Source organism: Hylaeus volcanicus, chromosome 7 (genome assembly GCF_026283585.1).
Source record: "Hylaeus volcanicus isolate JK05 chromosome 7, UHH_iyHylVolc1.0_haploid, whole genome shotgun sequence".
Lineage (NCBI taxonomy): Eukaryota > Metazoa > Arthropoda > Insecta > Hymenoptera > Colletidae > Hylaeus > Hylaeus volcanicus.
Window position 1 is genome coordinate 17,585,267 of NC_071982.1, and position 24,998 is coordinate 17,610,264.

At 42.0% G+C, this 24,998-nt stretch overlaps 5 protein-coding genes across 10 annotated transcripts; 2 read left to right on the forward strand and 3 right to left on the reverse strand.

The window, feature by feature from the left end:
* Positions 1 to 205: 205 nt before the first annotated feature.
* LOC128879958 (leucine-rich repeat-containing protein 74B-like) lies at positions 206 to 2,013 on the forward strand. Its single transcript, XM_054129537.1, has 4 exons — positions 206 to 466; positions 628 to 1,135; positions 1,253 to 1,666; positions 1,787 to 2,013. Exons 1-4 carry the CDS (start codon positions 206 to 208, stop codon positions 2,011 to 2,013), a joined length of 1,410 nt encoding a protein of 469 aa, XP_053985512.1.
* A 74-nt stretch (positions 2,014 to 2,087) lies between these two features.
* On the reverse strand, positions 2,088 to 3,182 carry LOC128879857 (ADP-ribosylation factor-like protein 2). The gene is made up of 2 exons (XM_054129390.1): positions 2,965 to 3,182; positions 2,088 to 2,746 (listed from the first exon to the last, which is right to left on the reverse strand). Exons 1-2 carry the CDS (start codon positions 3,027 to 3,029, stop codon positions 2,257 to 2,259), a joined length of 555 nt encoding a protein of 184 aa, XP_053985365.1. The 5' UTR covers positions 3,030 to 3,182; the 3' UTR covers positions 2,088 to 2,256.
* Positions 3,183 to 3,214: 32 nt separating this feature from the next.
* Positions 3,215 to 5,031, reverse strand: LOC128879853 (HSPB1-associated protein 1). 3 transcript variants are annotated; one of them, XM_054129381.1, is made up of 4 exons: positions 4,462 to 5,031; positions 4,085 to 4,371; positions 3,629 to 4,010; positions 3,215 to 3,557 (listed from the first exon to the last, which is right to left on the reverse strand). In XM_054129381.1, exons 1-4 carry the CDS (start codon positions 4,663 to 4,665, stop codon positions 3,216 to 3,218), a joined length of 1,215 nt encoding a protein of 404 aa, XP_053985356.1. In that variant the 5' UTR covers positions 4,666 to 5,031; the 3' UTR covers position 3,215. The 3 variants fall into 3 exon arrangements, with proteins under 3 accessions (XP_053985356.1, XP_053985357.1, XP_053985358.1); XM_054129382.1 differs by having other exon boundaries at positions 4,085 to 4,385; positions 4,462 to 4,603; XM_054129383.1 differs by having other exon boundaries at positions 4,085 to 4,391; positions 4,462 to 4,601.
* A 133-nt stretch (positions 5,032 to 5,164) lies between these two features.
* On the reverse strand, positions 5,165 to 6,931 carry LOC128879854 (ataxin-7-like protein 3). The gene is made up of 2 exons (XM_054129384.1): positions 6,214 to 6,931; positions 5,165 to 6,053 (listed from the first exon to the last, which is right to left on the reverse strand). Exons 1-2 carry the CDS (start codon positions 6,428 to 6,430, stop codon positions 5,281 to 5,283), a joined length of 990 nt encoding a protein of 329 aa, XP_053985359.1. The 5' UTR covers positions 6,431 to 6,931; the 3' UTR covers positions 5,165 to 5,280.
* A 2,132-nt stretch (positions 6,932 to 9,063) lies between these two features.
* LOC128879851 (eukaryotic translation initiation factor 5B-like) lies at positions 9,064 to 24,137 on the forward strand. Of its 4 annotated transcripts, XM_054129374.1 has the most exons (12): positions 9,074 to 9,433; positions 16,015 to 16,053; positions 16,868 to 17,092; positions 17,454 to 17,542; positions 17,625 to 17,914; positions 20,383 to 20,421; positions 20,751 to 20,795; positions 20,876 to 21,466; positions 21,868 to 21,937; positions 22,369 to 22,584; positions 22,683 to 22,917; positions 23,027 to 24,137. In XM_054129374.1, exons 1-12 carry the CDS (start codon positions 9,359 to 9,361, stop codon positions 23,207 to 23,209), a joined length of 2,097 nt encoding a protein of 698 aa, XP_053985349.1. In that variant the 5' UTR covers positions 9,074 to 9,358; the 3' UTR covers positions 23,210 to 24,137. The 4 variants fall into 4 exon arrangements, with proteins under 4 accessions (XP_053985351.1, XP_053985353.1, XP_053985350.1 ...); XM_054129376.1 differs by lacking the exon at positions 16,868 to 17,092 and having other exon boundaries at positions 9,064 to 9,433; XM_054129375.1 differs by lacking the exon at positions 16,015 to 16,053 and having other exon boundaries at positions 9,070 to 9,433.
* The last annotated feature ends 861 nt before the right edge of the window (positions 24,138 to 24,998 follow it).

The following is a 24,998-nucleotide window of genomic DNA, read 5'->3' on the forward strand; positions in this document are numbered from 1 at the left end:
TGAAATCCTCTGTAAAAAATGCTCTTCGATATTCACGTTGAATTTGTAGATGAAAAAAGATAGGGACGTGTCTGAAGAGACTCTGATCACACCAGAAGAGAAATCGCTTCGTTCCGTGACGCCGTCCACGGAAAGCTCTATCCATCCGTGCCTCGTGGACATAGATATCAGCGACTCTCAATTAAAATTACAAAATCTTTACACTATGTACCCGATACCAGACGATCCTGGCCTGGTACCAGCGTTCTGGAATATTCGGGAGAGTCCAACCAGTTACCCAGACGATGGCGTGGCGAAGTTAAATGATTTGATCAAGGTGTCCAAGATCCAGCCTATAAAGTCTTTGGATGACATGCTGCTGTCCAGTGAAATCAATTTACAGTATTACGGAGTGGACCCAAGGATTATCAGGCCTCTTTGCGAAGCCCTTATGGAGAACACTACTGTGCAGACTATCAATCTTACGGTAAGACTATCAACCCTAACGTAAAGTCATTCGTAACTTTCAGACATTTTATTTTGGTGCTCTGTGTCCTCTGTGAAAATAATCTAAGCGAGGAGGAATAGTGCACGCCACTAAATATGTTATGAAAAAAGATTCGTACTGACACATCACCATTGTTTCAGGAGAACTGGTTATCAGAAGACGCATGCTATCACCTGACCGACCTGCTCTTAAGAAACAGCTTCGTGAACACTCTACTGCTATCAGGATGTCGAATCGGTGCGAAAGGCGTCGAGAGGCTTCAGGACGGAATTTCAAACAACACAACCTTGATCAGGCTAGACCTCTCCAATTGCAACATTGGTGCAGAAGGCCTCGATTACGTTGCAACATCAGTCTGCAACAGCAGCAGCCTCGAGAGCCTCTCCCTGAACGATAATCACTTGGACGAATTTTGCGTCGACGCTCTACAAAAGCTGGTCTCGTGTTCGGATACCCTGCAGCAATTGGAGCTGTCCTGGAACTCCTTGTACACCGCGGTGACCTGGAGGAAATTGAGCAAAGGGATCGAGAACAGCGTGGCTTTGGCCGATCTTGACTTATCCTGGAACGCATTGGGCAAAGAATGTGTTCCCTATCTTCGTCAACTATTGGTGCGTTCTCCAACACTGACGAAGTTGAATCTGAGTGGTAATTAAGTACTTCTTAGAGCTTTGGTGATTGCACTGACGAAAGAAACTTTGAATATCTAGACCTGGTGTACCTAAAACAGACCTTTCGAAGTATTTCTTCTGTCATTATTCCTAGGAAACCGATTTTACGATGAAGACGCTGTGGTCATCGCCAGAGGCCTGACGAGAAACAAAGTATTGGAAGAGTTGTATTTAGGAAACAACCCTTTGAAAGTGGACGGCGCGTTTGTTCTTGTTCGAGCAGTCACCCCGCAAAGGTCTCCTGAAAGTCAGTTACGCGTTCTGGACCTTACGAACATTTGGGCGAATAAAAGTATATTGAAAGAGCTGAATGCAATCGAAAATGGCAGACCTTGGTTGAAGGTCAAGCTGGGAGGAATACTCAGCAACTACGAGATCCGTGGTCCAGATGTGAAGGCTTTACTTTTTAGGAGAGCGAACTTTGAGGCGCTGAGACCGAAGAAGAAACGACGACGCAGAAACTTCGGCCACTTTGTGTTGTCGCTGGCTGATGATCTCATTTCGAGAGGTATGTGCGATTGTATGGTAAAAAGATGATATTGTTTACAAGCCACATTTTCACGTGAAATTTTATGAAAATATGTAGATGCTTGAAATAAATGATAAATTGCAAGGTTTTTCTCGACAGCGAAATTTATGGAATCAGTGAGCCGCTTCCGGTTGAAGCTCTCGAAGACTCTTGTAGATGCGATTATGAATGAATTTATTGGAGCAAGAAATACTGTGGACCAAGAATTATTAAAGTCAGTTTACTTGACACTATACCCTGATACGAAACTTCCACCAGAGAAACCAAAGAAGAAGAAGAAAGCTAAAGAGAAAGGGTTAAAGCGGAAGAAGAAGGTAAAGGATTAAGGAAAAAATCATGAATAGGGAAAGATTAAGTTCCTATCGTTTAATTAATATCATTGGATTAATTGAAACTGAAATTTTAAGAAATATCATGAATTTATTGTATCCTTATTATAATAATAATTCTTCAAGTGAAAAAAACAATAGTACCATAATTCTGTTTTATAAGATGTGAAAAATAAATAATGTAAAAAATGACAATACTAGGCAAAATATTAATTGTACAATTTAATGCATTTCTTAATATTAATCTAAATAAAATATCCTTGCAGAAATATCATCTACAATCCAGTTTATTCCTTCGACAAGGTTTTCTCCTGTAACTGCTGAACATTTATATATTTGCCAGTGATGGGTTTTAATGTTAGGTAGTTCCAAAACTTCTGCAATGTCTGATGCAGACATTGCTCCAGGTAAATCTTGCTTATTTGCAAATATTAGAAGACTGGCACCCTCCAACCTTTCCTCTTGCAGAAGTTTATACAATTCTATTTTACAGTCTTCCAATCTTCTTTTGTCTGCACTATCAATTACCCAAATAAGCCCATCCGTAGATTCAAAGTAATTTCTCCAGTAAGATCGCAATGATTTTTGACCACCCACATCCCATATATTGAGCTTGTATCCACGATGCTCCAAAGTTTTGATATTAAAACCTAGAGTTGGTGATATTGTGTCGATAGGTTCTCCACTCATCCTTTTCAAAACTGTCGTTTTACCAGCATTATCCAAACCTCTATAAAGACGTGCAATATTAACGAATAAATCAGAAAATAATATTATTTAATGTTAAATGATATTAATTAAAATGCAAATATGAACTTTAATAGAACAATCGATGAATTATTTTGTACTAAATTATACTTTCATTGTAAACTGTGTTATTTCGGTGAAAGTGACAGAACTCTTTTCTAACCTTAAAATTATTCAAAGACTGAAAAGAAGAATACGTACAGCATTAAAATGCGCATTTCTTTTTCTTTTTGTTTCAACTTTTTAAGCACTGTTAACAAGCCCATTTTATATTACATGAAAAATACTGCGGGTAATGATTTAAAATATCCGAATATCCAACGATCGAAAGCAAAACTCCCTCTACTTGTCAAACGAAGTTAACCTATATCAGTCAACATTGACGTTAAACGCTAAAGTTTTTAGTGGTATATAATTAAATGGTACTAAGAAATTAAAAAAAAAATACACGTTTACAATGATAGAAGCAAATCTGCCACTTTATTAACAACATCTGGATGACAAAAAGCATTAACAATGTCTTCAGACAATGGTTCGCAAGAAGGAAACGTGTTCTGAATGTTATTGTCAGATTCAGAAGAGTGTCCTTGTAATTCAGTAATATTTTCAGAAAATCTTTCTCTTTTAGTTTTCAAAAATTCCTCCAATTCTGTTGTTTTAAGTTCAGAAAGAAGCTTCACATAAGCTGGATATTGTGCTTGTAAATCTTCTGCTATCCATGTAGTATGCTTTGTTTTTTTACAAGACTGTTCCATGCTTTCCACATTTTTACATTCGTTAAGAGCAACCCTGAGCTGTTCAAAAAATTAATATTAACTCGTGTCCACATCACTACAATATTTGTAGATATTTTTTAATAAATTACCAATTTCACATAATAAGATAAATTGCAGTGAGCATCATCAGATGTATTGTAGACATCTTTGCCAATTCTAGCTACTACTAATTTAACAATAGCTTCTTTAACTCGTGATATATTATCTGTTATTATTGGTAACCATGTGTTTACACTAATAGAAAAATTCAATGATTCTACGTAATGCCACCAACCAGCAGGTACTAGCAATACATCCCCTGGCTCAAGTGTTATCAGTTTTGGTGCTTGTTGCACTTTTAGTATCTCTACCTCATCTTCTTTGGAAGGAGAGAAGAAATTATATTTACTATATACAGTTGATTCCTCGTAAGGAATCCTTGTTGGATGTAAGAAATTACTTGAACTTGGAGGAAACAATAACCATTGTTTTCTAAAACAAGTTCTTTTGTTAAAACAAAAGATAACAAAATATTTATGAATATAAACGAAAAGTAAATAATTAACCTTCCATGAATCTGTGCTACCAAGTTGCAACCATAAGAATCTTGGTGACAATTTGTATGAGCACCTTTGTTTCCAATCCAAAGAGTAGATTCAGATCCACTCTTGTCAAATCCAAATCTTTTCCAACTCAGTGAATCTATTACCTCTGGATTATCTTTAAACCATTCATGCATATACTTATAATCAAAGTAGTACCACTTTTTATCATTTTCATTAAGATCTACATTCCTAATGAAGTCTGACAATGTCATCGAAATCATTGGACAATTCACCTCCCATTGGGGATACTAAAAGAAAAGTTCTGAAACTTGTTATGTTAATATTTATATTTGTGCATCAAAAAGTAGATACACATATAAAAACTAATAATAATTTACCTTCGATTTAGCATTATAACCGACTCGAAACGGTAACTTAGAATCTCCAAATTTTTTGGCAAGTTCTGACAAGTTCCAATTCAATAATTTCCAGGTATATGCACCTGTTGCATCCTGTAGCATTCGTTGAAATAATACCGGCTCTTTAAGATCGAAAATAGCTTGTTTTAACACTTCTTCAGACGGTGAATTAATTTCTGCCATTATAGTGTTTATTATTCATTAAAGGTGCGCAGAAAGTAAACTAGCGCCATCAAGGAAATGTAGGTGAACTACGAAACAATTTTTCGCGTTTTTCAGGCACAGTAATGAGAGAAACACATAATGATTACGCATTTCGTAATCAGGGGAAGTAAACCTATCGATCTATGAAGCGTTTTTTGTGGAAAACTTGCAAAAAAAAATTCCTATATTCACGTACATAGAAACATGTCCGTGGTTTCAGCATGGTTCAGCACCGTACTAAGAGTATGCAGCATCCGAGCTTACATACATATTGTTAAGAAACGTCATGTATATGTTAAGGTTGTTTATATTGCATTGCAATTAATTGATACAGAATAGTCTGTTACGATAACGTCAAAGAAGTAAATAATACAAAAATGATATGATAGTTATAATATGGTATGAGAATACCAAAGTACAAATTGTTACTTGTATAATAATTTAAAATCAACGCGTAGGAGATATTTTTGTAGCTGTATTTCGTGTGGAACAGTGTATTCTCGAAGCTTTGTACAATGCATAGGAACATTAATATTACATAAATTTCCCTGTTAGAAAGTTTATATCACTAAAAAATAAATTAAATACAATATTTTAATCGCCTTGCGAAATAGGGGATCCACGATCGCGTTTGGACCCTTTTCCTTTGCCTTTTGTCTTCGTTTCTCGTTTCCTACTTATCGAAGATGTAGACGTTGTAGATGTCGAGTCTGCTGGGCTCGAATGACTCGATCCTTCGCGATCCCAACGTGCCAAAACTTCTCTCAAATTTTGTCCATCTCCTTCTTCATAAGTATCTACATCTACATGAAGATTATCTTGACCAGTTTGCGTATTGTTACCTGTTTCTAAATTTGCTCTCATTTCCTTCCTTTGATCCTCTGTGTGTTGCGGGCATCTCATAGATCTTGTGCACAACTTTTTAGTGTGTTCTGATATCACTCCACAAATTTGAGTTAACAGAATCCGTTTGTCTTCTAAAGACATATTTTCATAATTTGAAGGAGAATTTTCATTGCTGCTATGGATGTGTTCATTTATACTGTCTCCATTTCTTTGATTATTCTTTTGTTGCTTTGTTCTCTTAATACCATTACGGTCTTTTCTGCGTTTACGTTTATCATTGTTTAAACTCCAATCAACATCATCATCATCGTCACTTATAACTCCACTGAAGTTGCTAAGATCTTTGGAGTTATTTGCAATACGTCTGGATGCAATTCTTGAACTGTTTCTCCCCATACCCATGCACTTTTCTAAATGAGTTGCAAAGCGACATGCTGCCACTCCTCTGTCACAATTTGGACAATTACATTCTTGAGATTTTTTTACAGGGTGTTGACCAAACACATCTAACCCTGGAGAATCTATGATGGATTTTACTGTTAGATTCCACAAATGTCTCGAATTCAACACACATACTCGCTTAGCACACACAACGTTCTCTCAAAATAATAAATAAACATAACCTGAGTAATATCATCTGGTTAGATGATATTTTTAAGAAAATTTACTTGCTTCACTCACCTACGATAGCGTAAGATTCGTCATCGGGTATACCCTCCTCGACATCGGAGCTACCAGTTTTTGTAGTTCGATGCACGTCAAAAACAAATCCCATTAAGACCTCATCGAGAAGGTCTTCGTAGATTTCTTTCGTGGCCGTTTCAACATTCTCGCTTTTGTTCATAAACTCCAGAAACCGTCTGTTTAATTCTTGAATTCTTTCCTCGGTAACAGACATTTGAAATGTTCGGCTACTCCAAGGACGGGAAAGTCTTCCTGTTTACTGTCCCGGAATGACAACTCTAATTCGTAACATGTGTAGTCTTTGTCTTTTCGACAGAATCACACCAATAAAGTTCAGATACTTATGCTTAACCGTTTACTACACGTGTTTTCTCGACAATGAAACTTCTTTCCGATGCGTCAAGAGTTTACGAATACTGTTACTGAATAGCGATATCCGTACCATAACTTTTGACACTACGATGATAGACCGAAACATACGGAGCTACTCCCATCTGCATTATCCACGGATGATTAAATTCTTTTCTTTCTAAGAAAAATATTAAACTTCCGAGTGTTGTTTTGATATTCCTACGTTAGAATATCGGGTAGATATTAGGAAATATTAATAATATAAGAGGATAAGTATAGAATATTCCGAAAGAATGTTAGAGGGACAAAATCAACATAGGGAGTCTAAGAGTAGGTGAAATATATTGAATTCACGTTTCTACTTAGTGAAACTTTGGTAGGTAGTGCTAGTAGGTATCACAACTACATGCCTATCGCATCAGTCAGCATCGTCGCTATAAATATTTCAGCGTCAGTGAGGCGACAGTGTCGCCATCAGACACAGATCAATTGAAACTTGAAGTCTATCGACTTACCGATTGCATTACTTTTAAAGCACCCTCTATGTTTAAGGATAGCAACTTTGGAAACCATATCGACTTATCGTTGTCGGTAACACGAAAAAAACTCGCCCCTTTGACACTTTCATGGTTCTACCAACCCTATCGGTGATAGAATAGAGAAACATATTGTAAGAAAACAAATGAAAGAAACAACAAACACATTGTTGTGAATGAAAAAAATTAAATACTGTTTCGATTAAACTCTATATCAATGGAACTAGAGCGATTAACATTGTTTGTATTTTATTTTAACGAGAGATATCAAATTTCCAAATGGTATTCCGCCAGGTCTCTGATGAAATATAGGATATCAGATTAGGCTCTGAGAATAGATGGGATTTGGAAAATTTTAGTAAGGTGCTAGGACAGTTATAACTTGGAAAACATTCTTAGTCCCATGTACTCTAGCGTGACGTTAAAATATTCAAAATTCCATCTGTGCTTACATCTTTGAAATGTTCCACCTTCCATCTATTTCAACATAAAGCTACAGACGAGATATAGAATTGACGTGTCAGCCAATGCTATTTTCTGTCATGCGATTTTGGAGCTTTAATAGAGTTATCAAAATTAAATTTCAGAATGAAGTTTAGAATACTTCAATTCCTGTGACGTTAAATTGTATCAGAAGAAAGGTTCATTCTGAATTTTGCCTGTTACTTTATCGATCAAATCTGCATCTAACTAAGTAGAATATTTAAAAGCTTTTTAAGAAACGTTTTAAAAGAATGGTGTACAAGTGATAAGTTCAATATATTTCATTGATATACTATAAATGTATTTTTAATAGCCTGTCTTTCCTCATTACTACTTAGAGAGACGTGAATAGATTTCGGTCTGCATTCATGAGATTTATGACCTTCGATTTGGCAGACTACAGAAATATCCTTTCAAGTTATTGCCCCTTCTTTCTAGAACGAATAAAATCTTTTTTTAACCATTGCGCGCGCAATGAATGTATTGGATTTCGAATATTTTGATTTTCTCGCGAAAATAACAATAATTGTTTGTAATTAAAGGACCAAATTTAACTGCGAAGAACTGCGCAGAAGTCGAGGCCTTTTACTTGGCAGTTTATCAATTTCTACGAGTATGTTAAATTCCAATGGAAGGATACGCGATTGTCATACAGAAACATGTTGTTCGAAACAGATGTATGGCCAGTTAACGCTTTTGTAACAAAGACTTAGGGTTGGATCCAACCGTTGAACTGGAGAATTGCCAGTGTAATATGTGAAGTAATAGAAGTACAACCGAGGATCCAGTCTATTGTTAAATAAACAAAAGTGATGTCGAGCATTTCGTTCCATTTCTGTAAGGAAAAGACGTCATCGCCCGGTATTTCGAATAATAAGAAATCTATTCACGTTATTGTAACGTTGATGTCAATGGTCGTGTTACCTTTTTATCGACTTCATTGCGTTGCTTTGCGTGGAATGAGACAAAAATAAAAACTAATAGCAGACCGCGACGATTTTTTTAAAGTCCCTGACCGATGATTCGCTCCGGCACCTTGACATCATTTTCCTACCCCAGAATTTACGGTGTGCCGCTTTTAACCCTACGAGAATTCCTGGATATTTGGTTGATCCCACGCTCAAGTGTGTTTCTTAAATGAGCTTTTCAACGGAAGCCCTAAGGTTAAAGAAGAAATGCTACTATATATTTATCGATAGCCTCGCAAAGAAAAACTTCACTAAGTTTACGAACGTTTCGAAGGGATATGGCATTCTTCGAGGTCTTGACGCAAGGACTCGGTAGAGGTCTTGGAAAACGGGGTAAACAAGGGACCGTGAATCGAAGGTGAGGATCGTGGGAGGGCGATGAAAGAGGGTGGCCGGTTTGCAACCTTAACACGATTCTATTTCTTTCGATGCATCAGACCGTGTGCTGAAAATGACGCAATTGAAACGGTGACTGTGGGTCTCTTCTCGGGGAGACACGACACACGTTAAAACGTCTTCCGTCGTACTTCGTGCCGTGTAAAAGAAAAAGACGCAGCGAGGTGGGGCAAAGGCGATCGTGGTAGAAGCCGAAGAAGAGTTCTGGCGAACGAGCAGAACCGTACGAACCTTCATCGCGACCACAGTAGCGGATCTCTTCCACCCTGGTGCACACGTTATCGTTACGACACGTACACGTACACACTCGTAGTACCAATTGTCGACGAGAATTCGAGTGAAGACACGTATAGCACCGAACGAACGAGCAAATTTTCAGCCGAGAAGAAGAACGAAGCGAGAGGAAAAATGGTTTACGAGAGCGACTTCTACACAACCCGACGACCCTATTCGCGGCCCCTCGTCTCGTCCTACAGCGTCACGGTCAGTATAACAACGGAATTGCCGAAAGAGCGGGATGAAGTATGTCTTAATAATGTTTTTGCTGGATGGCACTAACGTCGAGTAAGAGCCCCGTGTGACACGGAAACACTTTAACTGAGCCAACCCTATTGTGATTTTATCCGATCCCGAATCAACGTTTCGTCCCCTCGACGATTTCTCCAGGATCATCTCCTCTTCTTAAACTTCGAGTGGAGTCAATCGAACACTCGTATCGGGAACCGTTAGAGATCTGTCAAACGGCGAAACGTTGAGTCTCGGATGATCGAAAGAATGACACGCCTTGATCACCCGTTCGTTCACGAAATCGATCAACGACAGGTACGACATCGACAACGACAACAGATGCGTCCGACCTAAACGGATCGTTGTTACTGTCGGCAGATCGAGTTCGATGTACATCGAAGTCTCTACTTCCACACTGTATTCCGACCACTGTATTACTTGTTGCTACCACTGTTATCATTGTCTACCACTTTTTCCGACCTCGAAACGTGCACTCGGTGTCTCCCGGAAGTCAAACCGGAAATCCAATACGAATCAATCGTCGCACGACTGTCAACGATTTCACTGCAATCTACATTTCAGATAACGTGCCAGATTAACAGCACGAATCGAGTTGTACCTTTTTTTTTTTGTTTCTTTTTAGCGAAGATTTATACGCGTTGTTGCACGGTCACAACCTCCAGTTTACGGAATTAATTTGCACCTGCACCAAAACAAGCTCTGTCACGAGTTCATCCGTCGAATTAAACGGACGGCAAGCCACCCGTTGAATGATTTGTTGTCACGATCATCCCCTCGCTGTGTCCGTCTTTGAACCTGTTTTGTATGCATACGTTGTACCCTGAAGTAACGGGGATTTTGGCAGCTGTGGGTCAGCTGCACGTTTTACGCACCCTTTCGTCTACGACTATTTAAATATCGAGTTATTTTGCGTACGAAACATTTTTGAGCCAATTTATTTTAAGCAAAGACACGAGCCGATCGAATATAAAAAACGTTACGAGTCTTAAGTTACAATGTCCGTCTCTGTCGTCGAACGAAAATTTGAAAATTGATATAAATAGTGGTTTGAGAGAAGGGAATTGGAGGAAAGACTATTCATAGCATCGCAGCCATTTTCCGGGACTTCGTTGTGTTAAACTTAGATGCCGTACGACCCGGCGAATCTTGGATCTGTGAACAGGAAAATGTATTTGGCCGACATGTCTGCACACGCCGAAAATTGCATGATTGAACGGAGGGCGTGTATCCGAGAATGTAGGTAAACCAGCTGGCGATGAACTATTTCAAGAAACGTCGGATCGTTTCCAGCAACAAATCAAACGACGAAGCTTCTATCGCGACGCCCATCAGTTCGAAAGTTAACGGAAAACACGAAATGCTTTGCAGCATTTTTGATCGAGCCTCTCGTCCGAGAACGAAACGCCAAGTTTTGGCAGTGTTTCGTCCGTCAGCATTTGTTTTGACAACTCGGATAATCGCGCCGTTCCGGTGTCGATCGTGGATCAATGGTGCCGCTAAAAGCTGGCCCAAATACCTAACTCCCTGTCAGTGATTCTAACTATGCCCGGAAGATCTTCGTCGAGGTCTCTACCTTGAGCATGTCGACCGATTCCAATGACAGAGGATGGTGAATCGACACACGAGGGAGAAAAGCTCTTTCAGAAAATAGTCGGCTGGTGTGTTATTAAGAAATTTCACGTCTTTCTTCGTTTCGGTAGAGGGGATCGGAACGTCGGGTGTTGCGTTACTCTGTCCTAATTTAGGCTCACGACGTAGCAGCGATGTTGACTCCCACCACGAGTGCTAGAATTCGTCACGGAAATTCATACGTGTGATTTCTGGTAGCCATATTTACGCTACCTAAACTCTATATCGCGAAAGTGCACGCTTCTCCTCGTTTCGTTCGTTTAAAGAATTGCATCGACGATGGCGAATTCCGTTCGAAACGATCTATACTAACGCGATGTAACGCGAAATGTCTTTATTAAATATGCCTCATACGACAAAGGAGAGAGAGTTCTCGATTCTCAAGTTATAATTAGATCCCGACATACCGTAGTATGTTTGGCTGCTGCTGCTGCTGCGATTCGACCCACGCGATGGATCACCGAACAACCGCGTCCTTTGTGGTAATTTCACGGGAAAAGTTACGCGAGAGTCGCGAATGTTCCTCGTATTATTCGAAAAATTGACAAACTTAGAGAAGAAGACTCTCGTAACTTAAAGATACCATAATATTTATAGAAGCCGCGTAGAAGAGGGTTGCCGTATAGCCTTCGATCAACGATCAGGAATGTGCGGGGGCGTGTACGAAAACGCGGGTGTTGCGTTCTTCGTACACCATTCACGTTGGTTCCATCTATTTTTGCGTTCGCGGCAAGAGTCGTTGCAGGCGAGAGAAGAGAGACAGAGCATCCATGGTTTCCTTGTACTTATCGTAAGCGCGATGGTAAATGCTCGAACTTTAAACAACCGAGATCAGAAGATAAAGGGGTCTTCTCCCTTCGCCGACGCGAAAAAGGAACATCTTTGGGAATTTTATACAGCGAAAGCGCGAGACAGATTATCGTCAAATTTGGCACATGTTTTTTCGTTAGTCATCGAACATGATTTTAGAACTTTTGTAGCCAGATAAAACAAACGGAAAAGCCGCAGGGTGTTCGACAACGGTTGTCCGTAACTTAAAGGGCGATTTTGCTCGTCGAAGCACTTTACTTGAATTTCGTCTTATTCTGGCATATAGAATCACCCCTCGAAGTTTCGAACATCTGTCGCCGAACGTTCCGTGTAACGGTAGGAGGATCGGTGTGGAAGTGAAGACGTCGAAAGGAAGAGGGATCCAGACGGAGGAGAGTTAAAAAAAAAAAACGCCCCAAACGGAATAAAATTTACAGAAGCAGGACTACTTCCCTTGGGAGAAGGTACCGTTTGTTCCACGGCCATCTTTGGTACCGGACCCGTTCACCGTTTGGGGTCGTAAGAAGCAGGATCCGCAGAAGGAATTTTACCAATATGTCACCCTAAAGGACAAGGAGGGCGTGGTGCGTGGAAAGAATGCCGCGAAAGAGGAACATAAACGACAGCTGGTGGACGGCGGCGCCGTGTCAAAGGTCACTTTAGATGCGGCGACCGAGCTGGCGACCAGGGGTCACGTCTTCGAGAAGGGTGTGCTCGCCAGACATCTAGGTGCTGGAAGACGCGTCACCACTCCTGCCAGCGGTCGTACCAAGATATTAATGGCACTCCAAACGCCATCTTGGTACCGATTCTAAGGGCGACTCGCAAACAAACGAACGATACGTCTGTCGGTGGATTCCGTTTTGTGGAAGAAAAAGGTTTTAGAGCTCGACTGGGAGATATTTTTATACCTTGCTTGGTAGATTGTAGTTGGCTATCGAAACCACTTCAATTTCGAATACTGGAAATATACTTTGTCGTCAGGAAGACGTTAGCGTCGTTCTATCGAAAAACACAGCGTGCGTTACGTGCACTTTGGTCGGTCAAATATGGATTTTATTTCGGAATTTTTTCAAAGGGATGTCGGTACGGTTAAAACTGGAATTCCATAATCGATAGTGATTACAATAGCCCTGGAGTACGCTTTTAGCTTCGGGTGTTATCTTTTTATGTCGGACCTAATATGTATCTACGTGTTCTTCTTTAGCATCCACTCGCGTGCAGAGACAACGTTTCTTATGTAATTACGAATAATTAAGGCAGACTGTCCCCTTAACCTGTAAATCAATCTTTAATTTCACCTGTACGCACGTAGGAGAAATAAAGTATTTCGATTTTAAGAAACGCGTTTACTTGACCCGTTCCTGAGAAAACGCGTCTAATCACACCTAGGCAACCTTGCCTCCCTGTAAAGAAGGAAACGAACCGGTCGAGTATGTCGATACTATCGATACCGTGAAGTTTATATCCGGCAACGATAGCCGGAAGACGATGCTTACGCGAAGTTTAAAAACGGCGACGGTGAAATCGAAAGAGGCTCCGAGATAAAGCTTCTAACAATAAGACGAAAACTGACATCGAAACGAGACACCGAGCTGCACTCGTGCATACTCGAGCAAAGAACACGAACATAAACGTACACAGTTTCGCGTAACGTAATCCATGTGTTTCTTGGCAAGGGCGAGTTCAGTTGCTCAACGTAGCACTCCGAGTGTCCTGAATATCTCGGCAAGGAGACATTATTAATGCATACGTGTACCGCTCTACGTTTATAATTGGCCCGCACGTTGTGTGTCTACAGATAGATCGGATATTACCGCGAAACGCCTTATCGAACCTATTACTCTCTATCTTCCACGTTGTAACATGAATAAACCACTGACCGTTGTAATCTTCATTTAACTGTGCCTAACGTTGTCAACCCCTTTCCAACTGTCCCTCGCTACGCTTCGTCTGGATTCCTCACAATTGCTTAGAAACGATGATCGAATCGCGTCTGAACGAAGGATCGTTTTAACGAGCATCCTACGAGGAGGTTTTGGCGAAACGAACCGGACGAAGCATCGCTTCACGCGTCGTAGTTTTCTTCCCGTTTCCATTGTTCCGTGACACACAACGTCCTCTTATCCAGCACACGTTATTCCGATACGGAGAACAGAGTCAAACCAGGTGATTGGAAACCCGAAACGAAAAGGAAAGTCAGCGTAAATAAATTCTTTCGCTTCTAAACGATTGAAACTCAGTGATAGGCAGTGTCTAACAAGTCGTAGGTATTCATTGGTGACTTGTATCGAATATTCTCTACCTAACTCGATGCTTTCGGGTCATCTTCTGCGATGCAGGAGTTGATTGGGTTGAAAACATTTGACACAAAGTTTCGCCGATAAATTAAAATACGGCTTCTTAGATCACGAGCCATTGCGAATTTCCCTTGAATCGATATGCTGGTAGTCGCGAATGGCGTTCTGTTCTCCGGAAAAGCCTGTTCTCCACGTTGTTGACCTTGTGTAACCCGAATCTATAGACGCCTCGGCATTACGTGGTCCGTGACTATCCGGAAGTCGGCATGAGGGCTGCCCAAGAGCAGTACAGCTATGCCTACACCAACACCAGCTCGGCGAGTTCCTCCTCCTCGGATCCGTACAGCCGTCCGCAGAGGTCTAGCTACAGCACAGAGAGCGTCGTCAAGAGGGAGAGCGGACCTTACGGATCGTACTCGACCGAGAGATCGTCTAGGACATCGTCCGGCGGCGGTCCTGGAAGCTATCATTCCTCTTACGAGTCCCATGCTTCCGGCCGTTTACCTGGTGGCACCACTTACCGCCATTTCTCCTACCGCGTCTAAAGCCTCGACCGACCCCGTGGCCCTCGATACTTTCGTTTCACCATTCTCGATGCGATGAAATTTCAATTTTTAAATTTTCAAGCAAGAATTCGACCAACGCTTTCGCGAGCATCGAGTTTGGCGAAACGAATACGCCGCCTTCCTGTCACTCGTCGAACGCTTCCATTCGTTGTATCCTCGCGGACAGGAAGACGGCTCAGGTTTTTTGTCATTTGTTAACCGAATTGCCGCTGTGCATCTGTAACACATATTGTAACGAACATGTATCCCGTAACTGCATTTAGACGTTTTGAAGCTAGGCTCGCTACGCGCTAGGTACCATCGAAGATGATGGCTCAGAGTTGGGCAGCGGTTACAAATCGAGTGAAAAGATAAACAACTCTTACGCAGAAGATAAAAAGATGCAAGTGCGGCTCTGTGCGTTTTATAGATTTTTCTTTTAGATTTTCTTTGATGCATTCAACGTAGAACTTATTTTGTAATTCGTCTTTTTCCACTTATGGATTATACGTGTGGGAGTGTTTTCTTGCTTTCGCATAGCGGACCGAACGTTTTATATTCGCGCAACCATAGATTTCGTTTCTTTTACAGTGTGGAGCGTCGGTGTGAATATTAATTTAACCTCGAGAACGAGGTTCGTTATACATAATGTCGTCAACAAAAAAAGGAACCATAGTTTCTCACGCGACAGACAAGTATCGAGAGAACACGACCGCTTTCATGCCGGTACATGGACCTTTGTTCGCAATGGGAATAATGTGTACCAAACTAACCGTGACTAACCCATACTCATCGTCATCTCGTTAGACACACAACGCGACAATTGGCCAAACATGTTTGCTCGCGGATAATTTGAATCGTATTGCTTATATCTCTCGTCGAAGGTATACTTTTTCTCTTGGTTCGACACTCCTTTCTGTTTCGCATTGTTCTTAATCCCGACACATCGAGAGCACGGGTTCGATTCGATCGATGATCGCCATTTGACGACAGACACGTGCGTAAAAGGAAACAATAAGTAGATAATTAAATGAATAAATGAAGTAAAGAAATAAAAGAAAGTGCTGAAACATCTGTTTCTGTATTGGCAAAGTTACTAACCGGGTGTTGTTCTTCTTCTTTCTATTTATTCTGCTTCCCATGTGACTCCTCGTCCCCTGCCGCCGCCGGATTGCGCCCAATATCGTCGAAAATCGATTAAACGCACAAAAATATACGCCTACTGTAAATACAACCGAACCGGGACCCGCAGGACCGACCCATTGTTTTACCAATCTCTACTGTCCTCCAGGTAAGTAACATGGAATTTATGCTAGTAAACGAAAATGTAGCTCGCGAAGCCTTTAACCGCTAAACGCTAAATGCAATAAGTGCGATCGTGGATTTTGATAACGCCGCTGCGATAACCCAAGTAAAATTGTTTCTGGTTTTCGCAACGACCAGATCGAGCAGACGCCTTTTTGCTCGAGTCCATCAGCTTTCACCCGTTTCCTTTCCTCGAGCTGCATCGATTCGACAGGTTCAACGACCGCTTTTACGCGCATTCGATAACGCCGCTTTTCGACTCCCTCTGCCATCGTTAACTCTAGGAGACTTCTGGGTTAGATTACCAAGAGTTTCCGTATAGCTCGCGTTAAGAATCAGAAAAAGAAATATAGACATTTCAAACTTGCCAGAAGTGATCCTGGGGTTAAAGATTCCTTTACTCATCGCTCGCTACTCATGCTCATCGAATCTTCCCCGACTAAATGTATTCATTCATCGCTTACTCATTTTCACGATCGCTGAATAAACAATTCGAGGATCGTCCTCGATGCAATCGCACGTTTCAACGCTTTCCTGCTTCCTACTTTTCGAATGCCACTGGAAAGTTGATCATTGTCACGCTTCGGAATGATTGTCTACTGCTGCCAGATCCATTAGAGAACGATTGCACGATCGATTCGTTAGTTGATCATCGAAGAGAGAAAGCGAGACTGGCGCGCTACCGCAAGCTTAATAAGAAACACGCTTCTCCGATGCTAATTGCCGCTGACACCGCTGGGAACGTAACGATGATAGTCGATACTCGACGGATTAGTAAAGCATAGTATCGTGCCCTCCAGTTGAGGGGCATTCCTCACATGCCATACGTGGCACATAAAAGGCTCGTGACTGTAATCCACATGCCGTACCATACCGTGTACCACGGCGGAAGTCTGATACCGATAAGAGTTCATGCGCGCGTACGTCCCAGCGTCCTCGCAGCCGAACTCAGCAGGATACGGCATCTGACGAGGCCCTCGACCGAATCCTACACGGAGAAGTATCTACAATCCAGGGATCGCATCGTAAGTCTGCCACGTCCCTCGTGGATTCTCTATCGAAGCGCGAAACAGATCCATAACTCGTCGCCATTACCATTGAGAGTCATCGAGTCATCATCCATGTCATCGACACGTCGCACCATCCATCATCTTCGTCGTCGCATCTACTCGTGATTTTTGCTCGTCTTCGACGGGCTGGTCATCCTCGTTCAGCGGGATCGCGTCGTCTTTTCGATATTAATACCGATTTAACCGAGTCGAATCGCACTCGATTCTCAGTTAACAGGAATAATCGAATAACAAGGAAACGTAGCGAATACTAATTCCTCTCGCAAGAGAGCGTCGGCTCGTTTACAATGTATATTTTACGTGTGTCTCTTCGCAGTACTTCGACGATGAGGCGAGGGAAATACGCGCGAGGGTGGACTCCCTTCTGAGACGAGTTCACGTCTTCGTCCCACGAGCCGTGGCAAGGTATCTAGAGAATCGACAAGTTATCTAATGGATCTAGCGAAGACATCGTGAACGTAACGCGAAATTTCAAACATGTTTGCAGCGACTTTCTGGAAGAAATAGTGCCGGAACGTATGCGTTGCGGAGACTACGTTCGCCGACTGATTTCCGGCAAGCAAAACGCGAAGAAAGACCCGGAACCGATTTCATGGTACGAGGTGCCCGAACGAGGTAACTTCGGTAACCTGGCGTGCGTCAAGTATGTCGCTGGCAGTCCACAGTCCGTGAGGAGACCCTACTTCAAGGTCGCCGATCTACGTCCATCGGACATCAAGAACGACGTTAACTTTTTGAGCTACTACAAAAAGAATCGTCAGGCGGCCGCCAACGCCTGTGAGTAGTTTCGTTACACCGACGCGACGCCAAACAAACAACCGATCAACGTACGCGACAGCAATCGGGAACGACTGCGACGATTACAACGACGACACTGAACGAAAAAACAAGTTTTTCCTTATATTTCGGTCGAGTCCCCGTGGCAAACGATACGAACGAACGATCCTCGCTCGTCCATTTATTTATTTAATTTTTTATGCGAACGAAAATCGACCGAATCCGAACACGAAACACGTAGTTAGAGGCACAGAGTAGAAGCGAACGATCGCGAGGAGGGTGTAATTACGAATAATCGTCGCGAAACGCTAGTTTCGTTTCCTCTTTTATCATTAACATCTCGAGAACAGCATTATTCGGCGTTAACCTTCCCCGCGCGTTACCAGTGAATATATATTTTGAAGCGAATTTTGGAAAATAAAAGCGGCCATGCGACGCCGTTGTGTGCACCTTTTTTCTATTGGTTTTTTCTTTCCCGCTCGTTTCTCTACTTTTTTCCTTCCCTACTTTTTTTGGATGAATGCCATTGATTCGCACTGTCTGACAAATTTTTTGGTTGTGCTGTGCTGGCTCTTATATTTTGATGTTTTTTTTTTTTTCATGCCACGTTCGTTTACACGGTCACCCCTTTATCCGTCTTTTTCTCCTTCGTTTCGTACCTGCCCATTTCTGTTATATATTGTGTCTAATTAAACACGTAGCGACGAAGGTGTGAGACAGTATGTCGGTTTTCCCTCCCCCGTCTAAACTGTGTCGAGCGGGTGTCTCGTTTCTTTTTCCATTTTCTATTTTGTTTCTTCGAAATTCTAATTGCGTGTTACACATACGGAGAAAAGAGCAATCGACGAGTATACAGCGTGAAACAGAAAACGGGAATGAGAGCAAGATTTTACACGATGGCAGACTCCAGTATAATGGCAGAACCAGATGACTGGGACACGTACACGCGGGTAAAAATGGCAGAAGAACCAGTTCGAGCTTTTTGAACGTTTCAGGCAAGGGGTGGAGAGATCGTGTTCCAGAGCTGTACGAGGATCCGACAAAACCCAAAAAGAAGGACGAGGAAGACATAGAGAACGACGAGCCCGCCGAGGAGTGACAACCCTCGCGTTGAATATCGTTTATTCTTAAATCTGTGACAAAAAAAAAAAAAGAAAACCAGCGACCACGTTTGAATACACGCGTACTCATGCACAGAAATAACTTACGATCTCGCTCTGAAATAATTTAGCCTTCGAGATGTAGCTCGAGTACGTTTTTACGAAAGTTTTGTAAAAAGTGATTTTTGTTTTTTAGTATCGACAATCCCCTACAGAATCTTATCCCCGTAGCACTGGCTACGAAATAGCAATCGTTCGTACAGTTCCCCTTCGATCCAAAATCCGAATGGCGAACGCGAATTCGAATGAACAAGGAATTTTAGAACGAGTATTTTTCGAATAGAAATCCGCACGTATTCGTTGCATTAAACACTAACACAACATTCGCACCGTTACGTGTAGCGATCTTTAAAATTGTCCGTGCTTGCACAGAAAATGTCCGAATAAAATGATTGTACCCGATTAATTGTAAACAATACCGTCAATTATTTTCCTTGCACGAAAGTTGGAAAGTTAGAAGAGATGGCTAGCGAGCGAATGCGTTGTCCCGAGGTAAGCTTCTTTTACGTGCTTTTTAATTTTATTCTAGCAAATTAGGTCGGCTGACGTTTTGTTTCTGAAGTGGCAAGTTGAGTGCTTTTCGGTTGCTGAGAAAACGAAACATTAACGTTAACGGCGGTAACAACAAACCTATGACGACGACAACGATATCGCAATGAAATTTTGCGTCGAAAGGGACGAAGGAGTCTCGCGCCAATTCGTCCTCGTTCTGCGTGCGAGCGATGTCTAATTATTCTAATGAAAACCACGTAACTTGTATTGTACGTACGTTCAATTTCATCGCAGAGAACAGAAATGATGAAAACACGTTGCTAAGTATACCGTGTGTGTGTTTTTAATTGACCATCACTCGAACACCGTGATTGTAGTCGGAGTCCAGACTCGTGTCATCAAAGCAAGACGAGAACAATGGATCTGGTTCATCGTTGATTCCATCGTTCCTAAAACTACTGCGCAATACCTATTAGTAACTGGAAATGTTACCGATTCCAGAAAAAATTTCATCGTCGATCGCCGATCGCGTTCGATGTTCCTCTAATATCCTAATTCATTCGTCGCACACCATCGTATGCTTAAATACTAATCACTCGTTCTTTTTTTTTTTATAGCTTTCTTGGTAACGTTTAAGTGCATAACCGATTAACACTAGTGCCTTGTTACAACACACTTTCCACGTCTATCACGGACTAACTTCGTAACTACGAATTTGTTTGGCATGATCATTCCTGTTCATTTTAGAGACAGAAACGTCGCGACGTCGATCCTTTGTCGTTAACAGAATGCGTTTATGTTTCATGCATCCCGTAGCGCCAGAACTGCCGATGACGGAGCGAGAATTGCGGAAGGGTCTGTACAATTTGTTCGATACGTGTCTATACAGGGTGGGACACTTAAGGCAGACCTTGAAATCAATTGAATGAATTATTTAGGTAGTCTGTCCTAAGTGTTTCACGCTGTATATGCAGTGGGGGACAACATTAAGTGGAAGGGGAATAGAAATGACTATTATTCAAATTCAAATAAGCACTACGATAGTTTGAACCACGAATGCAATATTTGGGCTTGTTTATCCAGATTTGAATAATGGTTACCTATACACCTGCCCATTCAATTTTGTCCTGGACTGTACCAACGTTGTCCAGTTACCTGTTCTCACGTAGCACAACAAATTTTAGCGCGAGCATTGCAACCCGATTTGGACGAGGCAGCGCTGAGAAAGGGTATGTTACGTTCCTTCACGTCCTAGCAAGTACATGTTATGTCCGAACGTGATTCCCGTATCGTTTCGTGTGTCTTGTAGCACCTAAGGTAGAAAAAGAACAGGAATCGAAGCCGGAAAAGAAACGCGAATCTAAGCGAGAAAAAGCGGAACCAGCGAAGGAACCGGAGCCTGCGAAAGAACCCGAACCTGCGCCAGAACCTGCGAAAGAACCCGAACCCGAACCTGCACCAGAGCCTATGAAGGAACCCGAACCTCTACCAGAGCCAGTAAAAGAACCAGAGCCTGTGAAGAAATCAAAGCCCGTAAAAAAATCCAAACCGGCACCAGAACCCGTGAAGAAACTTGAGCCAGAGCCAGAACCTGTCAAGGAACCCGAACCAGTCCCAGAACCCGTGAAAGAACCTGAACCAGTCCCAGAACCTGTGAAGGAACCCGAACCAGTCCCAGAACCCGTAAAAGAACCTGAACCGATCCCAGAACCCGCGAAGGAACCTGAACCAGTTCAAGAACCTGCTAAGGAACCGGAGCCAGAACCAGTGCAAGAGTCACAACCGGAAGTAGCTCAAGAAGCGGCGGCTGAACCAGAGCCGAAACAGAAAGAGAGTTCCGAACCCGCTGCTGCGGCGGTGGAAGCTGTAAGTGAAACGGAAGGAGCAGATGATAAGAACGGTATGTGTTACCTTGAGATAAAAATTGAATGGGAATCTATACTTAAGGGAAACATGCAAAAATGGGCGAGTATCTATGAAATGTGACCGTTGTCGATGTTCCCGAAAGAAACCTGTCCTTTGTACGTTATTGCATTATGTAAAATTTGTCTTTTGTTCGTTACTATCGATGTCCGTAAGAAAGTCCTGTCATGAAATTTGTTTCTTGTTGCATGAAATGTAGCATCTTGTTACCTATACGAAATCTTCTTCAATTTTGAAAAAATCTATTCTAGTCAATTCGCGAAAATAGTCGTAAACCCTGTGCACTATACACGACGAAAATTTCTCAACGTTCAACGATACAAATTATGCTCGAGCGTTCAACGAGGGTTAAATTTAACGGATAAATTCTTATTTCAGTGAAGCAAGACAAGGAGGAGGCGGTAAAAAGGATAGAGCAATATCTCATTAATGCTGCCGAAGAGGCGAGGTACGTACAGTCTATTGAAATTGGCGGTGATAGCGAGATGTTACACAACGAATAGATGCTTGAAAATAATTGCATCGACATAGTTGCCGGTCGCTCACTGAACGACTGACGCCATAACATTGAACTCGGCCAGGTAACCTGCTAACTGACTCGATATAGTAGCCAAAATTTGCACCTTCACTGATCTCGAAACGTTTTGGAACTAATAGGGCACTGTATCTCGGACACTAACATAACAATCTAATATCGCGAACAGCCTAGTTCCTATGTATGACAGTCGACTCATTTCTTCACGCTAGAACTGTGTCACAGTGAACATCTTCGAAGAATATAACAATTCCGTGCATGTACTCGCGTCGATCAAGTTCTAACGGAGAGTGATCGGCAACGACACAGACGAATCATTACATCTCGCGATCGTTTCATCATAGGACCGACGAGGAGAGGAAGCAGGCCGCCGAAGAGGAAAGAGTAAAGCTCGAATTAGAGGAGTTGAAGGCGTGGGAAGCACTGCAGGTGGCGCAGGAACGAGCAGAGCATATCGATGAAATACTTGAGCAGGAGAAAGCCGAATCCGAGAGGCAAGCCGAGGAGCAGAAGGTGGAAGCCGATCGGTTGGAAACCGAGAGAGTACTAGAAGCGGAAAGGTAATTTGCGCGCCGGCTGCTGTATGACCGACGATAAGAAGTCACGGGTGTTTGGAGTGCGGATCACACGCGATGAAATATCGATTTTCTGTATCCAGGCAGCTAGAGGAAACACGTGTAGCGGCCTTATTGGAGGAGCAAGAAAGGATGGTGATCGAGGAACACCTGGAGGAAGTTCGTCAACAAGAGGAGAAAGAAGAGAGGCTAGCGGACGTTACGTTTGACGACGTGAACGAAGCGAAAGACCTCAATTCCCGCGACGATGTGTGCGAAGTCACGGATCAAGACAAGGAGGAGAGACCCTACGAGTTGATGGTGGATGATGAGACGAGGGTAAGCGTCTTCGAAAGATTAGCGACTACGTTGGCTTCTCTTTTGCTTCGCTTATAACTCAAGACAGGTTCGTTAGAAGATAATAAAATTTGGTATGCTTTCCGTAAAGGTCGAGGAGGAAGTCGCGGAAGACGAAGATTACGAGACGCACGACGCCCCCTTCGTCGAAGAACCTGAAGGAGCCGAGGGCAAACCCCATTCAGGCGAGACAGCTATCGAAGAAACGTCGAGAATCGAGGAAGTCACTTTTGGTGGGGAAGAGAGTTTCGAATGGGGCGATCAAGACGCGTAACCCTTTCATGAAATTACGGTTCTCTCTGTGTAATCGTTACGCTATATAATTATCGTTGTTAACAGCGTCGCATCTCATTAAATCGCGTGTAAAAGGAAGATGAATACTTGCCAATTATGGTACGAGTCTCGTTGAATGTCGTTTAATTTGAATCGCTTCGAATCTTTCTCTCTTTAACCTCGAGTCATCGCGCATCTATTTATTTCATCGTTAACACCCATCTACGCACAAGATTCGCTATCGGTAAGTGGCAACCAGTTGATCGAGGCTGAACATCGATTTCCATCGGTTTGCCGCTGACGATGCTTTCGAGTCTTCCGAGTACCGAGTTAGGGTACGAACTTCGTATCATCCTTATCCTACTTATCTGACATCGCATTAATCTTTAAGCTACCCGCGTATCTTATTCGAGAAATTGTTACAAACTACGCGAGTGACGCGTCAGAAATTTGAAAAATAAAAAGACAGTCTCTTCGAGACGCGTAGATTTTTAAATGAATTTTTATCAGATCGTCGCGTTTATTCTATTTATTTTGATAAATTTATTTATTTCATACCGCACCGTTTCCGACGCGATAAAAAGAGGCTTTCCTTAGTATTACGTAACCATTCGATATTTTTCGTTGGAAAGCAAGCAAAATATTAATAATTTTATAGCGATCGCGTTAGAAACGGCAAGATAAAAGGAAAATTAGGTACACGTATGCGCAAAGTTTGTAAGGTAGTTTTCCTATGTTAGCAGAAAAATATATCTTCGACGAAGATAATAATATATTAATATATATTAATTATGTATTACGATGTTCCTACGTTTAATTCACACCGCACGTTCGCAATTGTAGCACGCACTGTATATTCACGCAATGCATATTTTCTGTATACTTCTACGATAATAAATCTTAGCATTTAAATACTTAAGCAACCTCAATCTCGTTGATTTAATCGAATTAATGCTTGCCGTTTCGGTAATCCTCTCTCTCTCTCTCAACCTGTTTAATCCTAATGTAATAGCCTTATCGATAGGCTTATTAACATTAATACCGGTAAAAAAGATTCTGAGCATACCCTAACGTTTTTCAGGTCAAAGTCTTTGATCAATGGCCGTAGGCGGTAGATACCAGCTTATAAATTCATCGTCGCCTCGTGACATCTTCTTTTCGCGCTTTCACGTACGGTGCATATTTCGTGACATATTTCGCGAGGCCAATTTTTAAGATACTTTTCGCGCGACGAATGAAAACATCCGCGGAGCTGTTTTCGCGGCAATCCCTGATTGCGCGAAGTAGGCCAAACGAGAGACGGACTAGCTCGAAACGAAGTCTAAACAGTGTTGCTCCCAAGCAAAAATGAGGTTAAATATGTGTGCCAGCTACCTCTGGATAACTCGGTATACTAAACGCGTATCTTTATATGGGTCAACGTATGTTGGCCCGCTGTCACCGTGATAACCACGCCGAATATTATATGGTGCTCGAGGTGGCTCTATGCAAACGAGATGACAAACGCGCGTTAACAGATCTTTCTTGGTCATTCTTCTTTTAAATTTTATTAACTCGTCGCTAATTACTTCGCTAAGTATTTCGTCATCAAATCAATTAAACAGTCTATGCGTTATGGTATCGATAAGAAAAATGGTAGCGTGACTTGGAGAACTTTTGCTCGCAATCAGTGAGAACGGTCGCCTACCTCGACCTTGGTTAACGTTACATAATATCGGTCGTTAATACAGCGACCATGCAAATCGATAATGAAGGCATCGATGAGCACGTACGTACGTAACGCAGACATC

Excerpts from the sequence above, each read along its gene's own strand:
- LOC128879958 (XM_054129537.1), top strand. The coding sequence starts at position 206 with ATGTACCCGATACCAGACGATCCTGGCCTGGTACCAGCGTTCTGGAAT. Across the intron at positions 1,136-1,252 it reads GACGAAGTTGAATCTGAGTG|GAAACCGATTTTACGATGAA; the intron begins GTAATTAAGTAC and ends CATTATTCCTAG. Across the intron at positions 1,667-1,786 it reads TGATGATCTCATTTCGAGAG|CGAAATTTATGGAATCAGTG; the intron begins GTATGTGCGATT and ends TTTTCTCGACAG.
- LOC128879857 (XM_054129390.1), bottom strand. The coding sequence starts at position 3,029 with ATGGGCTTGTTAACAGTGCTTAAAAAGTTGAAACAAAAAGAAAAAGAA. Across the intron at positions 2,747-2,964 it reads GAAATGCGCATTTTAATGCT|AGGTTTGGATAATGCTGGTA; the intron begins GTACGTATTCTT and ends ACGTCTTTATAG.
- LOC128879853 (XM_054129381.1), bottom strand. The coding sequence starts at position 4,665 with ATGGCAGAAATTAATTCACCGTCTGAAGAAGTGTTAAAACAAGCTATT. Across the intron at positions 4,011-4,084 it reads GTAGCACAGATTCATGGAAG|AAAACAATGGTTATTGTTTC; the intron begins GTTAATTATTTA and ends AACTTGTTTTAG. Across the intron at positions 3,558-3,628 it reads TATCTTATTATGTGAAATTG|CTCAGGGTTGCTCTTAACGA; the intron begins GTAATTTATTAA and ends TTTTTTGAACAG.
- LOC128879854 (XM_054129384.1), bottom strand. The coding sequence starts at position 6,430 with ATGTCTGTTACCGAGGAAAGAATTCAAGAATTAAACAGACGGTTTCTG. Across the intron at positions 6,054-6,213 it reads CGAATCTTACGCTATCGTAG|ATTCTCCAGGGTTAGATGTG; the intron begins GTGAGTGAAGCA and ends AATCCATCATAG.
- LOC128879851 (XM_054129374.1), top strand. The coding sequence starts at position 9,359 with ATGGTTTACGAGAGCGACTTCTACACAACCCGACGACCCTATTCGCGG. Across the intron at positions 9,434-16,014 it reads TCTCGTCCTACAGCGTCACG|GACCGACCCATTGTTTTACC; the intron begins GTCAGTATAACA and ends CGGGACCCGCAG. Across the intron at positions 17,915-20,382 it reads TCAGGCGGCCGCCAACGCCT|CGCCAGAACTGCCGATGACG; the intron begins GTGAGTAGTTTC and ends TGCATCCCGTAG.